Raw genomic sequence first — 18091 nt, forward strand, 5'->3', positions numbered from 1 at the left:
GTTTGCACTTATAGCAAAGGAAGAGGAAAGTACTTAAGCAGTTGGGAATTGAAAACTTACACAGGCAAAAAAGAGAATAATGATCCTTGAATAAGTCTCTTTATGTTCTTAATGTAGTCTACTTGCAAGCCACATTATATTATAATCAGACTAAAACTGTATTTGAAGTAGCAAAATTGAGAGTAACAGAAATTGCTATCTTTATTAACCAAGGTAATAATGTTCATTGAAGTCAAAAACGGATACACAGAATTATGTACCTTAGTGTAGTCTACTTGAGTGCCAAGTTATATTGAAATCATACCAAAACTGTAGGCAGCATTTTGAAAGAATTTCACAGAAAAAAAACGCCAGCGATTATTGTCTTAGTGTAATCTACTTGTGCCAAGTTATATTTCAATCTACTTGTGTGCCAAGTTATATTGAAGTCAGACCAAAAACTGTAGGAGGAGTAGCATTTTGAAAGAATTTCACAGAAATTTCTATTTTTTGTAACAACGCCAACATCTTTCGTCGAAATCAAAAACCAATACACATCATACCAAAACTGTGTAGCAAAAGAATTTCACAGAAATTTCTATTTTTAGTAACAACGCCAACACCGTTCGTTGAAATCAAAAACCGATATAAATATGAGTGTATTTGCCAAGTTATATTGAAGTCAGATCAAAACTGTAGGAGGAGTAGCATTTTGAAAGAATTTCACAGAAATTTCTATTTTTGGTAACAACGCCAACACCGTCCGTCGAAATCAAAAACCGATAGACAGAATTATGTATCTTAGTGTAGTCTACCTGTGTGCCAAGTTATATTGAAATCAGACTAAATTTGTAGGAGGAGTAGCATTTTGAAAGAATTTCACAAATTTCTATTTTTAGTAACAACGCCAACACTGTTCGTTGAAATCAAAAACCGATATACAGAATTATGTATCTTAGTGTAGTCTACTTGTGTGCCAAGTTATATTGAAGTCAGACCAAAACTGTAGGAGGAGTAGCATTTTGAAAGAATTTCACAGAAATTTCTATTTTTGGTAATAACGGCAACACCGTTCGTCGAAATCAAACACCGATATACAGAATTATGTATCTTAGTGTAATCTACTTATATGCCAAGTTATATTGAAATAAATAGAATTTATTTTGGAAGGGGGAAGGAGATTAAATATAAAATTACATACCCTATCCTTCAAAGGGTGTTCAAAGCAGCAAGTATCATTTGAAAACACATCAACCTTTATGATGAAAAAAATCATATTAATAGGTAACATATTAAAATCTGCATCAATTGAAAATTCATTGATCCATGTTTACCAGTCAGGGGTGAGACTGAAAATCATCATTTTTAAAAATGATGATTTCTAGTCATAAACCTGAGTTTTAAGAATGACTTAAGGTAGGATTTTTCTCGTATTTCTAATATTTAAAAATGAATGAAATTTTCACAGAATCAAGAAGACAATATCAGTAAGTGACAGTATCAGTGAAATTAAATTTAACCGTTTTATATTAGAGGCAAGGTCAGGTAAAGGTCATTATCTTTTCCCTTGACATCAAGAATAAAAAATAGATGTTGCCAATCATGTGATACCTACTTCTATTTCAAAAGTTTAATGATTGTTCTTTTTGCATAAAAACATATTACTATATCGGGTCTATAGCATGATATTACCAAATTTACATAAATAATTTAACTTAACTGGATATTGGCTAATCCGAATTTTCTCTGTTTTTCTTAATTTTTAAGGATATATTAGTTATTTTCATATGCTTCCTATATTTAACTTTTTCTTATTTTCACATATAATATAGTAGTCTTATAAATGTACAAAATGATACAAAAACAAAAAATTTTGATCGTTTACTAAGAGAGAAAAAATACTTTTTATGGATTTTTGGCTCAAATCTGCACTTTGATAGGAAGCGTTTAAAAGCTAATAAAGTTCTAGTTTATTTGAAAAATCATATCTATTTGCTATATTTTGAAAATTTAGTCCCTCATTATTAATCTAAATTACATTTGAAAATTTCTCCAAGTCTTCGATTGTAAATATTATAACTAAATTCATTGTTCCATTATAATTTTGAGAGGCAGAAAAGAAGATATTTTCATACGCCACCATTCTGCCAAAAATATAGTCCCTGCTAGTTTTCAAACGCACTTTACCATTTCTATTTAAAGTTGTAAAATTGTGATGAGGAAAGAAAAATATGGTCTTTTAAATTCCTTACACCTCAATATGTAAGAAATAAAAGCAAATATGCTTTGAATGTTTCATCTAGTCAGAAACCAGAGAAGAATCCTACCTTAAATTCATCATTTAATTATTTCATGTTTTTGTTAGGTCTAGGCGCACTTAATTATCTCGTTAGTTTTACAGCACACTAATTAATTTTGGTTTCAGTTGTTTGTGAAGATGTTTCGTATATCTCTACACATGGGTCCATGTCAGGATAGTATCTTATTACTATAAATAGTAAATGGGTTGGAAAAATTTATTTGGGAACGGAAATATGATGTAAACACTTTAATTCATATTTACAAAAATATTAAAAATAGGTTCATTAGACGATAAAAAAGTTAAGTCATCACGTTTATCATATAGCTTGGTTGTTAGATTACCATTCGTGTCTTTTTCATGTAAAATATCCAAGTATGAAGCAGAAGTGTCGGACCACACGTTGAACCACATGTTCCATCTACAAAACTCCATGAGAAACATTCACCACGAACTACAGGTGCAGAGTGATATTTTGAGGAGTCTTCGGGATAACCAATCTCAGCGAGATGAGGCACCTAGAAGATTAAGAACGCCAGACAGGAATTTACAGCGAGATGAGGCACCTAGAAGATTAAGATCGCCAGACAGGAATTTACAGCGAGATGAGGCACCTAGAAGATTAAGATCGCCAGACAGGAATTTACAGCGAGATGAGGCACCCAGAAGATTAAGATCGCCAGACAGGAATTTACAGCGAGATGAGGCACCTAGAAGATTAAGATCGCGAGGTAGGAATTTACAGCGAGATGAGGCACCCAGAAGATTAAGATCGCCAGACAGGAATTTACAGCGAGATGAGGCACCTAGAAGATTAAGATCGCCAGACAGGAATTAACAGCGAGATGAGGCACCTAGAAGATTAAGATCGCCAGGCAGGAATTAACAGCGAGATGAGGCACCTAGAAGATTAAGATCGCCAGACAGGAATTAACAGCGAGATGAGGCACCTAGAAGATTAAGATCGCCAGACAGGAATTACAGGAGACCAGCCCCTTCCAAAACTATGGACCAATTAAGAGATTCAGGAAATGGAATGTGATCGGTTTAAATGATAGGTCATTAATTATCGTAGAATGTAAATTGTATGTTTATTATCCCCTCGCGCAACTAGTTGCGGAGGGGATATAGCATCGCGAATGTATGTGTGTGTGTTAGTGTGTTCGTTACATTTTGTGGGCAAGATTGTCAGAAAACCTTTGCATTAACCATTCTCATCGTTTATATTCCTGTGTGGCAGTATAAAAGGACGAAGTCTATTCATTTTCAAGTTCACTGATGAAATATTTCTTCTGATACCGTGTTTTTACTGCCTAAACCCTGAAATTTTATGTACGAGTTGACAATAATCATTTGTGAGCAAGATTGACATAGAACCTTTGCATTACCACTCTCAGCGTTTACATACTTGTGTGACAATTTAAAAAGATGAAGCCTATTCATTTTGAAGTTCATTGTTGAAATACTTCTTCAGATGTCGCGTTTCACTGTCTTGAAACCCTGACATTTTATGTACGAGTTGACAATAATCATTTCTGCAAGGGAACCAATTTAAGTTTGAAAGCTTAAAAGACGTGTCGAGTCTGCGGGAGCATGATTAAAAGAATTTGACGAACGTCGCGGTTTCATTACCAAATTCCAATAGGTGTCTGTGAATTTGGGGTGCACGTTATTCCTGAAAGCTGAAATTACAATTCACAAGTTCAATTAACCTCTCGATGTACATTATGTTATTCATTACGAAAAGAATGCATATTGCTTGGAACTTTGAGATATCTACTTATGTAGGTAAAAAATTAAAATCAAAGAACTCAGAATTACAGAAAGCCGGGCTCATTTACAGAGTAGAATGGATTTCTTACATGAATCACGTTTATATTCTGATGAAAAAAATATTTTAAAACTATCAATATAAATGATAAGACACTGACAGTGAGTTTTTCAATCCTAATACCACGGTCCGATTTTGTCAGAATCATAATTAATCTGGTACCGCAGCTGAATGTAAACAAACAGGCCAGTCTGGTTCCCTCTCCTGCTTTACCTCGTATGTGTAGAGAACTACGGTAACACTGACTAGGTTAGCTTTTTAAAAAAAGCTGAGTCAGCCACTGGAATACAGAAAGTTTCTGTCTTGTTTTGAAATGGTTTATGATTTGATCTATCCATCATGTTGTGTTCCTTAAATGTAATAAATGCCATTGTAAGAAAAGTTAAATTCTTGTAATCGTTTTCTTATTTGTAACATAATGCTGTACATAATAAATGATAAAGCATAGAATATTTTTTAATTCTGCATCGTGATCATTACAATGATCTCCAATAAATTCTCTTCGGCGCAGACATTAGAGAAATTTCATCTTATACCGGTAAATGAACAAAAGCCACCATGGCAACTATAAGATCACGTTAAATTTTATAAAAATGATATAGATTATGATGAATAAAAGGATTAAGGTAGACTTTGTGTTAGATTGTTTTTAAATATTATTAAATAACATTTTTCATATGAGCATTTCGAGGCAATGCATGATGTGGAGGGGGTGGGGGAAGGGGGTATACTGCATGTATATTTAATTCCATTTCTAAGTTTGAGCATCCATTAGGAATGAAAAGAATTGCTTCCAAAAAAGTAATGAACGCCACGGAAAACAATTTAAAATGGAAATGCAAAATATGTTTATACATGCAGTACGTATACATGTACACAAAATGTCTTTGATGATGTCTACCATAATAGCAAAACAGCACAGGCGCTTGACGTTTTTAACCTTTCTCTTTATAAATAAAAAAATTCCCTACTATAATAATAAAGAAGGGAAATTTTTTATTTATAAAGAGAAAGGTTAAAAACGTCAAGCGCCTGTGCAAAACAGTTCTCTCAGCTATCGCATTTCTACTGTGTTCAATTTCTCACATGTGGGCGCGATTCACGTGCACAAGCGGCACTTACACGTCTATCATCATGTAAATTATAAGAATTTACTGCCTTACAGTGGTCTTCTGATGTTTTCATAACTTCCATCATTAGAGTGAAAAGAAATTGATCTTTCTTTTTTTCACTATTTTGGGACCTTTGTGGCAAGTGGATTGCTGTGTGAATTCCGACCCGTACATGTCTTGTGCAAGGTATTAAACATTGATCAAGGGAGTCTTGCATCAGGCATCCGGAGGAATACACAATTTAAATCTTCGGCTTGCAATGGCGATTGAGGGAATAAATGTACTTATCTTCTATTAGAAGCAATGAAATATTTTCATAGTATCATTTAAAAACTGACAAATATGCAATATAGAAGCTGAACAGTCTATGTCATTAATTTCCGTCGAGAACGACGAAGAACAATGCAGTCTATAAATAGATCGAGGTCGTGAGTGTGCATGAAGAAGCACGCCCTCTGGTTGGAGAAAATTGTGCAAATCTTTTTCCCAGAATTCCGATTAACGCAAGTTTCATCCTAACGTAACTAGTCAGCCCGGGGGCTGACTAATTATCAAAAATCATTACGCTAATGAACTATGTTCTTTGACTTATGAAGTTTTCAAAGTCATTACTACAAATGTTTATTTTATATAGATAAAACTTCGTTTTATTTTTGTTGCTTTATTTAGCGTTTGTATTATCTCAAAAGCGGTTGAGAGTAAGAACTATATTTTTGCACGTAACTTTAAAATGGCGACTATTGGGTTAACATCCTGCCTTGAACAGGATCACATAAGCCGGCAATTGCTCTTTGAGCAATAAGCCCGGCTAATTACTGAAACAATACATATAGCATGCGTGATATGTTTCTGCTAGGTATAAGGGAAACTGCCCAATTACGTATGCATATTATGCCCCCTCCATCCCCAATAAAATGCTAAGCAATTTTGTTAAGAATAGACATCCCCCAACCCCAATAATTTTGTTTAAAAAATAAATAGTACTGAAAAACAATTAAATATCTTATATTAAACTTTACTACCCCAAATTAGGTATCTATGTTATGCCCCCACCCCCTCCTTAACCACTTTGCATTTTGTAAAAAATGGATCAACAACAAAACACTCACTCATAATTTTGTCAAAAGTAGGGGAGTTGATCCTAATATTGTGGGACGTGGAGACTGGTCCTTCGAATAAATCCATGTAACCAAGGGCCCATGTCCCAACAGGTGCTGGCACAAAAAGATCCCTCACTGCTCAAAGGTCGTCAGTTCCTATTATAGGAAAGAATGTGCAGCTCTCCACCGGCAAGCCTTCATATGAGCAAAAAATTCCTGAGAGGGACATTAAACAAAATACAGTGTACTATCAATCTTTAACATGTTTAACGTCCCTCGAGAGAATTTATCTCTTGTGAGATATTGCCATTACGCGAGGGGATGCTCCGCTCAGCGGTGCCCTTGTTCTTATTGTTAATCTTAGATTATTTAGTGTGTTAATTGATTATGTATATTTGGATTTAACAGGGATCTATTTGACAGTTTAGAGGGATGTGCGATTTTATCGGTAAACCGGTATATTGCGATTTTTTGTCACGCGATACGTATCGCGATACGGGAACCAAAATACCGGTATTTTTACATTATTAAAAATAATCCGGAAATAAACCATTTAATCGATCAAATTTTAAAATTACTATTACCGGAAGTTTAAATGGCGACTTCTGAAGACATCGAATTAGTCAAATTTAAAATTCACAAGTAACAGCTTTTTAAAAAGCTTGCCTGACTAAATCAATCAATTTATCTGCATGAAGGATGATAAACCTTTTGAGCATAAATACTTTTGTGGGTTTAAAACATATCCCAACTTTATATTTTGTGAACCTTGTGTAATTAAAATCTTGATTTTATTAGCTCTACTGGTCAGAGACCAGAAGAGCTTATGCGACAGTAATGCGTCCGGCGTCCGTCCGTCTGTAAACAATTTTTCAAAATGCTACTCCTCCTACAGTTTTGGTCTGATTTCAATATAACTTTACACACAAGTAGAGTACACTAAGATACATAATTCTGTGTATCGGATTTTGATTTCGATGAACGGTGTTGCCGTGGTTACAAAAAATAGAAGTTTCTGTGAAATTGATTCAAAATGCTACTCCTCCTACAGTTCTGGTCTGATTTCAATATAACTTGGCACACAAGTAGACTACACTGGGATACACAATTCTATGTATTGGTTTTTGATTTTTATGAACGATGTTGCCATGGTTACTAAACATAGAAATTTCTGTGAAATACTTTCAAAATACTACGCCTCCTACAGTTTTGCTCTGATTTCAATATAATTTTCCACAAAAGTAGACTGCACTAATAAACATAATTCTATTTATCATTTTTGATTTTGATGAACATTATTGCCTTGTTTACTAAAGATAGAAATTTCTGTAAAATACTATCAAAATGCTATCCCAAATACAGTTTTAGTCTGATTATAATATAATGTGGCATGCAAGTAGACTACACTAAGAATATAAAGAGATTTAATCAAGGATCATTATTCTATTTATTGCTGTTGTAAAGTTTCAATTCCCAACTTCTACTTCCTTCCTTTGCTAAGTAAAATCCAGTAGAGCTTCCGTCTCGACAGAGACTTCTGATTTAACTTGTAGAAGAATCATCTCTACACTGCATACTAAAGAGTGTTATCGGGGGGGGGGGGGGGGGGGGTCTGCAAGTGGAGTGACCTGCCCTTGGATCGAAAGTGATTTCAAGCTACATTGTAACACTTATTATAAAATCTGTTATCAAATCATGCATTGTAAACATTTTAAAAGATGGATATGATTAAATACACATTTTGCTGGAGTGTATTTTCTCCTCTGAAGTAAACAGTAGTAACGTGTGTTCATTATTTTTTTTCCTTAAAAAAAGGGGGGTAAGGACACTATCTTATATTGAGAATGAAATAAGTAAATTTAATATTTAGGCCTTTTTGGAAAGAAAAATCCAAGATTTTTCACTGCTTTCTTATTTATTGTGTGTATCTGTGAACAGAGTCATGTAATAGATCAGGCATCTGCATGGAGACGATGACTTGAACTGCGTTGTTTATTTTTATTGGACTAGTCCATTTATGGAATAAACTGTAACGATAAGTGTTAACTAAATCTACCATGTCTTAATTATGATCGGGTTCGATGTTCAATATAGTATGTTGATGTTTACTGAATAAACGTTACATGGTGTCAGAAGTACACGTGCACCATTGATTTTGGTGAATGCTATCCCTCCTATTCGGCATGAGTAACGGAGATGGTGAAAATCAGGCAGATGGTGTTGCAGCGGCACCGCAGAGAGTGTATGTCCCGACAAATATACCGTTTCCAGCGAAATTGGACATTCGAGGAAACTTGGCTACGAATTGGCGCCATTTTAAACGGGTATGGGAGAACTATGAAATTGCAACCGGACTGAAAGATAAGAATAATGAATTGCGTGTAGCAACTTTATTAACATGCTTAGGTGCAGAGGCATTATCTGTTTACGATGGCCTCAAGTTCAACAATGATGAAGATCGTAAAGATATCATCAAAGTACTACAAGTACTAGAAGACTTCTGCATAGGTCAGACGAATGTAATATACGAACGATACACGTTCAACAAAAGAGAACAAGAGTTAAATGAAACTATTGACAGTTATGTTGCTTCATTACGCACACTTGTGAAAACCTGTAGATTCGGTGCTTTACAGGAAGAAATGATTCGAGATAGGATCGTGCTCGGGATTAGGGACAATCACACAAGAAAGAAACTGTTACAGGAGAAAGGTTTAGACTTACAACGTTGTGTTGACATTTGTAGAGCTAGTGAGAAGTCAAGTTCACAACTTCGAGCGATAGAAGAAGTGCAGTTTGTGAAGAAAACTAAACCAGTGTCAGATAAACAGAAGAAGGGTCCTAGAGACAAACAAGAAGTAAGCTGTGAGTACTGTGGTTTACGACACCGTAAGGATAAAGCAGATTGTCCGGCTTATGGCAAAGAGTGTTCTTCATGCGGACGCAAGAATCACTTTGCTCGTGTGTGTAAACAAGGGAACACTAAGCAGCAGAAAAAGTTCCGACCTGGCAGAAGGCCACATTCAAAGAAATCGGTACATGATGTGAATGACTATTCATCATCCAGTGAATGTGAATATGTTCTCACTGTCGAAGAAGTACACAATGTCAACAAGAAAAAGAAGATTACAGCCCAGATGCTTATCAATGACCAAACAGTACATTTTCAGTTGGATTGTGGATCTAGTGTGAATATTCTACCTGACACATTGTACAAGAAGCTGTGTAATGACCACGAGAACCTGACAGAAACTAATATGACATTAGTGATGTACAACAAGAGTGAGACGAAGCCATTGGGGAAAAGAAGGCTGACTGTTCGCAATCCTAGAAACAGAAAAAAGTACAGCATTGAATTTGTGATAGTGTCAGGAACAGAACTTAACCCTATTCTTGGAGTATCGGCGATACAATCGATGAAACTTATCACTGTGAATGAGCAGAACTTTGTCGCACAGATTGGTGGAAAGTGTAGTGACACTACAGAGCCTCTTACCAAAGAACATTTGAAACAACAGTATCCAACATTATTTGATGGACTTGGAAAACTTGAAGGAGAGTTACACCTCAGGATTGACACTACTGTGCAGCCAACAAAGATACCTACCAGGAAAGTGCCACTATCGCTCAAGTCGGATCTAAAGAAAGAACTTGATCGGCTACAGAATCTAGGAGTTATCTCTCCAGTAACGACTCCAACTGACTGGATATCATCCATGGTTGTAGCGAGGAAGTCAAATGGGGCAATTAGACTTTGTATTGATCCGAAACCCCTAAATGTAGCACTTCAGAGGAATCATTACCCCACTCCAACAATAGAAGACATCCTACCAGATTTGACAAAGGCCAGGATTTTCTCAGTGGTGGACGCGAAGGACGGATTTTGGCATGTCCTGCTCGACAAAACCAGTAGTTTCCTAACAACATTTGGAACACCCTGGGGACGTTACCGTTGGTTGAGGATGCCTTTTGGCATAGCACCAGCACCTGAAGAATTTCAGAGGAGGATGGATGAAGCACTTGAGGGTTTGAATGGAACCAAAGCAATTCACGATGATATACTTGTCTACGGTTGTGGAGACACAGATGAAGAGGCGATTAGAGACCATAATGGAAAGCTAATTGAGTTGATGGACCGATGTAAGCAGAAGAACATTAAACTGAACCTTGACAAACTGAAATTAGGACTTACATCAGTGTCTTACCTTGGACATGTTATTTCAAAGCAGGGACTGAGTGCTGATCCAAGTAAAGTACAAGCAATTAGAGAGATGCCTACTCCTACAGACAGACAAGCAGTACAGCGTTTGTTAGGAATGGTCAATTTTGTGCAGAGATTTGTACCCAATCTTTCAGAAGTTACTTCTACGCTTCGGGACTTGTTGAAAAGTGACACTTATTTTCATTGGGATGAGCAAGTCCATGGAAATGCCTTCAGCACTATTAAGAAGATTTTGTCAGAAGCACCGGTCTTGAGTTTCTTTGATCCAAATAAAGAGACAATACTACAGTGTGATGCATCGCAGAATGGATTAGGGGCTTGTTTGATGCAGGATGGACATCCGGTTGTGTATGCTTCGAGAGCATTGACCCAGACAGAGTGCAATTATGCGCAAATTGAGAAAGAATTGCTGGCCGTAGTTTTTGGACTCGAGCGTTTTGAGAATTACACGTATGGTCGTCACGTCAAGATAGAGTCAGATCATAAGCCGCTTGAAATCATTCAAAGGAAGAGTCTTGTGATGGCACCTAGGAGACTTCAGAGGATGCTATTGCGACTCCAGAAGTTTGATTACGAGATAGTCTATAAGAAAGGTGCAGAGATGTACGTAGCAGATACGCTAAGCAGAGCTTATCTACCAGCATCAGAAGAAGATATGGAGAAAGCAAGCATATTCGATATTGATCAGAGGAGCTACATATCAATATCCGAAGCAAAGATCATGAAAATAAAAGAAGCGTCTGAGGAGGATGAAACAATGAAGTTGTTGAAACATGTCATCAAGTCGGGATGGCCAGACTGCAAGGATGAACTTCCAGATAAAGTTCAGTGTTACTTCCCATTCAGAGATGAACTTGTCATCCAGGACGGCCTAGTATTCAAAGGGGAGAGAGTTGTGATTCCTGATAGAGTTCGCAGAGACATTATTGAGAGGGTTCACGAAACACATATTGGAATACAAGGATGCCTAAGAAGGGCACGAGAGACAGTGTATTGGCCCAATATGAACAATGACATTGAGAATTATATACAGTGTTGTGAAATTTGTAGTTCATGTCAGCCTGACCAGCCAAAGGAACCAATGATTTCACATAATATCCCAAAGAGAGCCTGGGAAAAAGTTGGTTGTGACTTATTTGAGTTTGACGGAAATGACTACCTTATATGTGCAGACTATTTCTCAGATTTCTTCGAAATAGACAGATTACATGGAAAGACTGGCAAGGAAGTCATTACAAAGATGAAAGCTCAGATAGCGCGTCATGGCATTCCGGATGTTATTATATCTGATAATGGGCCACCATTCAACAGTAGAGAATTTCAGGATTTTGCTGAAAAGTACGAGTTCGAGCACAGGACTTCATCTCCTCGTTACCCTCAGTCAAATGGAAAAGCAGAAAACGCAGTCAAGATTGCTAAGGCCCTAATGCGCAAATGTGTCCTTGACAAGAAAGATCCTTTCTTAGCACTTTTGGACTGGAGAAATACACCAAGTGAGACCATTGGACTTTCAGCTGCAGAGAGACTGTTTGGCAGGAGAACCAGGACTAGACTCACACTTTCCTCAAAGCAGTTGAAAACTCATAATTCCAGTGGGATCTCCAGGAAGCTATACAAGAGGAAAGGAAAAGAAGCTAGCTACTATAACTGCGGCACAAAGGAATTGCAGAAATTACATGCGGGAGACACTGTACGAATTCGTCCATTCGGGAGAGAGAAGTCGTGGACAAAAGCACAAGTAAGAGATCAAGTGGATATTCGCTCCTATGAAGTTCGTACAGAAGATGGACGCGTATATAGGAGAAATCGAAAACATCTACGACTTAGCAGGGAACCGTTTTCTAAGGAAGACTTACCCAGAAACACCAGTTTGTTCCCTGATGTAAATAAAGACAATTTGGAGACTAGTGTTTCTACTAACAGAGACATGGACAGAGTGGAAACCCCAGTTCAGAGTACATTACAAGCACGGAACACACCGATAGTTGACAAGAGTATCACACCAGCCAAAACATGTCCTTTACCAAATCCAACATCTGAAGTATCGGGCAAACGTCATACAAGGAGTGGCCGCGAAATCAAACCTCCACAGAAGTATCAGGATTTCGTGTGTAATGTTGAGTGTTTTGTGTAGGAGAGGTAGATAGTGATAAGGTCATAATAATACCTTGTCTACCTCAGGTTTCCAAAGAAATCTAGTCATTTTGTTTTCTATGTTGCTACAAGTAGTTGTATAACAGTTTAGTTTGTTTGTATGTTATTGGAACCCAGTAATTATTTTTAATACTCGGACATTCAAATTCTGGACAATATAGACTATCATGGGACTTTGATGAATTAAGCTTTATGTATAATTTACATTTGAAAAATGCTCGGTTTGTGAATTCATAATTTTTAAGAAAAATCTTGAGAAAGGGGATGTAACGATAAGTGTTAACTAAATCTACCATGTCTTAATTATGATCGGGTTCGATGTTCAATATAGTATGTTGATGTTTACTGAATAAACGTTACATAAACCAACCGCGGGATTGAGAAACAAATTAGAAAAAAATCATTTCTTTAGTGTTGCATGTCAAAAAAACTGATAGCACACCCATTCATACAATAGAACAATCCAAGGAAAAGGCGCGGATAGCTTACTAGTGACATTTGGCGCGAAAAAAGCGATTCACCCCTTTCGTAGAATGTAAATGGACTGATCCAGTAGTATAGAAATGCAGAAAAAAGAATTCACGGACATGTTGAAACGGCGAATTACAAGGAATAATCTGTTCCATGCAAAAGAGTACAGGAAGTAAACACTGCAGTATTTTGCATCAGTAATATCATTCTTTTTTCTGAAAAATGTTTCTTTTAAAATACAGGTAAAGAATTCCATTGTAAATCAGCTTGCACAAAATCTAGCTCTCTAGATATGATCGCACAGTTTCGGATCTTGGAAATATCAATCCTTATACAGCCTGACGCCGTGACGTCAGGCAACCAGAGGTAAATCAGATGTATGGAAATACTTCCTCGTAAAAAAAGACAAGAAAACAGGAAAAAATACTGAAAACATAGCCGTTTGTTCAAAGTGTAAAATTGAAGTGAAATGCCCCGGTGGAACTACCAACCTGAACAGTCACATGAGGAGACATCATCCGAATTTGCTCACGGAAGATCCAAATCCTACGAAGACTACTTCAGAAAATTAGAGGTTAAAACATCTGTTGTAAATACACCTATATCTGGAAACTTGGTTTCTTTGTTTGGTAAAAAGTACCCTTCAAATGCGGAACGTTCAAAGAAAATCACGGACAAAATTGCTAGATTTATTGTCAAAGATCTTCGACCATTTAGCATGGTTGATAGCCCAGAGTTCAGAGATATGATAGCTTGTTTGGATAATCGTTACCAGGTCCCCTTCAGAAAGACATTTAGTGAAGTTTTCATTCCAAAAATGTATTCAGATGTGAAAGTTCAAGTTCTAAGTAGTCTTCTTGAAGCAGAGCAAGTAAGTATTTTCTGTGAAATAAATTTCTAGTATAAAGAAAAAAATTATCAGATTTATAGACTAGAATGTGTAAAACCTTTACTCAGTACATAAATATTTTAATTAATTCCTTATTACTATTAGGTAGCACTGACCACTGATGGCTGGAGTTCACGAGCTACAGAATCCTACATTACGATTACCTCCACCCATATTGACAAAGATTGGAATCTTTGTAATTTTGTTTTGCAAACCAAGATGATGCCAGAATCTCGTACAGGTACATTGGAAATTATGAAAAAAAATGATTTGACTATTATTGTTTCAATTTGCTGAAATATGAGGGCAATTGAATGAATTGATTCTAAATGAAATTTTAATTAATATACATGTATATTTTTATTGGTTTAATTCTTTGAAAAAATAATTTTAAAAACTATTTGTCCTGATCGTAGGAGAAAATATTGCAGAGGTTTTGAGAAACGCTGTGAAGGCATGGAAATTGCCCATTTCTGATGGATTTCCACCAGTTGTCTCTGACAATGCTGCCAATATGATGAAAGCAGGTGAACTCCTCGGAAACATTCACATTAACTGTTACGAACATACGTTAAATTTAGCTTGTCAAAAATGCCTTGCAGTTAAGAAACTGGAAAATACTCTAGCCAAAATTAGAAAAATTGTAGCCTTTTTTCTCAGAAGCAACATTGCAGCTGCTTTGCTCAAGAATACAGCTGAAAGTTTATCACTGCCTCAACACAAATTAATAATGGACGTCCGAACAAGATGGAATAGTGCCTACGATATGATCTCACGATTTCTCGAAATGCAGGTAGCAATATTTGCTACCTTGAAATCAAAGGAGTTAGGAAAAGAAAGAGAAGCAGAATTAAAGTCTTTCCATGATGATGACTTTACTGTGGCAGAGGAAGTGGTCCAGCTGTTAAAGCCGTTTAAGGATATAACAACACTCCTGTGTTCAGAAAAATCTCCCACTTTGTCCATTATCTTGCCACTTCACAATAAACTTCTGGACAAGCTTCGTGAACAAAATGATGATACCCCAACAGTCTGCAGCATGAAAAATATTATGTTTAAAGACTTGAAAGTAAGATATAATCGGATTGGACACACTCTATGCATTGTTTTTGCTTTGGATCCGCGGTTCAAGATGCTTCCATTTTTATCAGAAAATGACAGATCAGCGGTGTACTCTGATATTGTTTTAGAAGTCTGTCGAGTACAGAGTATAATCAAAGTGAAAAGAGAGAAAGAAGAGAAAGATGCTGAATTATATGATTTTGAAGTCCTGAATGAGCCACCCTCACTGTCTTCAGATTCTCCAGCTGTTAGCCCTGTCAAAAAAAGAGTCAAAGCAGAAGGTTCTTCCTCTACTTGTGGTGATTCTATGGAATCTGTGCTCCACAGCTTTCTTGGTGATGTATACATTACTGATGTTGAGCCTCCAAAATCACCAAGTACGATTGCTGAGCAGCAGGTGAATGAATACCGAAGTGCCCGAGCAATACCTCTTCAAGAAAATCCTCTTTCTTGGTGGAAAGAAAATGAAATTAAATTCCCACTTATTGCTAAACTTGCTAGAGCATACCTTTGCATTCCTGCCACAAGTGTCCCATCGGAAAGAGTTTTTTCTACGGCGGGAGATATATTAAATGCCCAGAGGGCACGTCTAAAGCCTAAACATGTTGACAATTTACTTTTCTTAAAAAAAACATGCCCTAAACTGAAGAAAAAAAAACAAATCTAATTGTTGTTGAGTATTGACTTTAAAGTTATCATTTTTTTCTTTTTTACAAACCAGAAAGGAAAGATTGTATCTATTTGTGTTTGAATTGTTAATTAGAATTTTATTTTCTTGTTATGTTCTTTTTTTATTTTTAAGTTTTGAATGAAAACACATTAAATAGATTATAAAATGATTGATTTTTCATTTATTCACAACAACAATGAAAAAAGTAGGAATAATAATCAATAATTCCATATAAATCAAACAAATAGTGTGCTTATAAATATCACGATATATCGCGATATTTTTATAAAATATCGCGATACGAAATTTTTGGCGATACCCATCCCTAACAGTTTAGATTGGTTGGTGGGTGTTTTTTTAAGCTATTATATAAATTATGTGCCATGTGTGCCACATTTTGAAAGACGTGCCGTCCTCAAATTTTCATTTTCAATGTTCGTATGCAGTATTTGAGTAGGGCGGGTGATATATTCATTATTTATATGCAGTGAGTTCACTGATTATGTATTATATGTTATATCTTGTTTTAAAAGTTTGTTGTTATTGAAATATTATATATTTTTTTGTTTCATGGGGACATGAAACTTTAAGCGGGGGGGGGGGGGGGGGGGGATTGTAATGTTTTGACTTGACACGACCCCTAATTTTAACTACGAGTGTATTTGAGCATTTTTAAGTAATATCTCTATATATTTAAATAAGAAATGAAGATAATGGTTGTATCTTTTATAAATATTATGAGAACTATTCATACTTCCGTGTGATGTCTTCGCAATGCATTTTGGTATACTTCCGGCGTATTTTACTGGATCCGCCGGGCCATATTATTTCGCTGAATTGACACACAGAATGTTTAGAAATTACGTTTCCAAGGTAAATAATTTACTTTTATTATTTTGAATGAATTAAACTTATATTTTCTATTAATATTTTATTCAGAAATAATAGTTTTTATGACGTGGGACTATTTTCCGTTAAGTTTATCCGTTTTCTTTGAACTGGTAGACCGTTAATTTTGAACAGATTACGTTAGTGTGGAACGGAATCCGTTCCCCGTTAGTACAAGTATATAAGGAGAGTTCCGTTGTTCAAGGGGGACTCCAGCGTTTTTCTGATTCCTAGAAAGATGTAGGTCTATTTTGTCCAGATTTTTATTGGAAGTTTTTAGACTTAAAAGAATTATTCACTGAATTGGAACTATCTTTTAAATTTTTAGTACTTAATCTGCATAATTGGTAATTAATTAATTGCGGAAGTTAAGTATTTTTTATCAGGGGACTTTTAAACAGACGACTGCAGCCGATTATATTATTGTGATTTTCGATTATTGATTAATTTTTTGTTGTTTTGATTAATTAGTTCTATCTCTGAATAAACCATCATCTCGAAGTTATTTAACTCTTTCTCTTATTTATTTTTTATTTTGCTGGAGTACATTTTATTTTTTTAATGTCTGCCTTGGTGTCTAAAAAGGGTTGAGGCCGGCCATTTCCTCCCCTCTAATTAACCGTCATTCTTACTTGGGAGTAGCCATTCAGAGCAATGAGCGCTAGCCCGCAGTGTGACTACACTAAGATACATAAATCTGCACTGTTGCCGTGGTTACTAAAAATAGAAATTTCTATGTAATACTTTTAAAATGCTACTCCTCTTACACACTAAGATACATAAATCTGTGTATCGGTGAACTGTGTTGCCGTGGTTACTAAAAATAGAAATTTATGTGAAATACTTTTAAGAGATTGCAATGCGTCACGTGATCGAATCATATGATGCATGTTTAAAAAAGAAATTGTTTACGGTAACCATTTCCGGAATAGGCCACGCGCATGAGCGCGAAATATTTTGACAGATCTAATATAGCAGACGAAAACATCGCAGAACAACGTCAGAGTTAATGGGAAATTTGTTAAGAGAGGTAAATTAAAGAAATCAAAACGCTTGAAATATTTTAATAATGTAAATACTGATTTGAGAAAAACCGGGGGCCCTGAACATTCAAGAATACTACAAATCACACGAACAAGAAGAGGCAGAAGATCCGCTCCAGACGATAACAACAGACATAGAGCCGTAGAGTTGTGTGTGGAGACAGAAAGCGAGATATTGTGGAAAGACGGGAGACGTAGAGTGGAACTAACACATTTAGCTGATCAACTGTTCTGTAATAAGTGCATCCATCCACTTCACTTGTCGGACATCGTTGGAGAGAAAATATGTGGCCTGGGAAGCTTCCTGTATATTCAGTGTGTCAGCCCGCAGTGCCTCTTCACAAACTCAGTGACCACTGGAAAACGTAATT

General features: G+C 36.0%; 3 protein-coding genes across 3 annotated transcripts; all 3 read left to right on the forward strand.

The window, feature by feature from the left end:
- The first annotated feature begins 2690 nt into the window (after positions 1–2690).
- Positions 2691–3116, forward strand: LOC134238397 (polyribonucleotide nucleotidyltransferase-like). The gene has a single exon (XM_062720528.1). It carries the CDS (start codon positions 2691–2693, stop codon positions 3114–3116), a length of 426 nt encoding a protein of 141 aa, XP_062576512.1.
- Positions 3117–8504: 5388 nt separating this feature from the next.
- LOC134238398 (uncharacterized protein K02A2.6-like) lies at positions 8505–12677 on the forward strand. The gene has a single exon (XM_062720529.1). It carries the CDS (start codon positions 8505–8507, stop codon positions 12675–12677), a length of 4173 nt encoding a protein of 1390 aa, XP_062576513.1.
- A 1599-nt stretch (positions 12678–14276) lies between these two features.
- On the forward strand, positions 14277–16911 carry LOC134238399 (E3 SUMO-protein ligase ZBED1-like). Its single transcript, XM_062720530.1, has 3 exons — positions 14277–14298; positions 14474–15516; positions 16795–16911. The coding sequence occupies exons 1-3, from the start codon at positions 14277–14279 to the stop codon at positions 16909–16911; spliced, it is 1182 nt and encodes a 393-aa protein (XP_062576514.1).
- The last annotated feature ends 1180 nt before the right edge of the window (positions 16912–18091 follow it).

The sequence above is a fragment of the Saccostrea cucullata genome, unplaced genomic scaffold (assembly GCF_032062105.1).
Source record: "Saccostrea cucullata isolate Sc308-1 unplaced genomic scaffold, CSIRO_AGI_Scuc_v1 ctg607, whole genome shotgun sequence".
NCBI classification, from domain to species: Eukaryota; Metazoa; Mollusca; class Bivalvia; order Ostreida; family Ostreidae; genus Saccostrea; species Saccostrea cuccullata.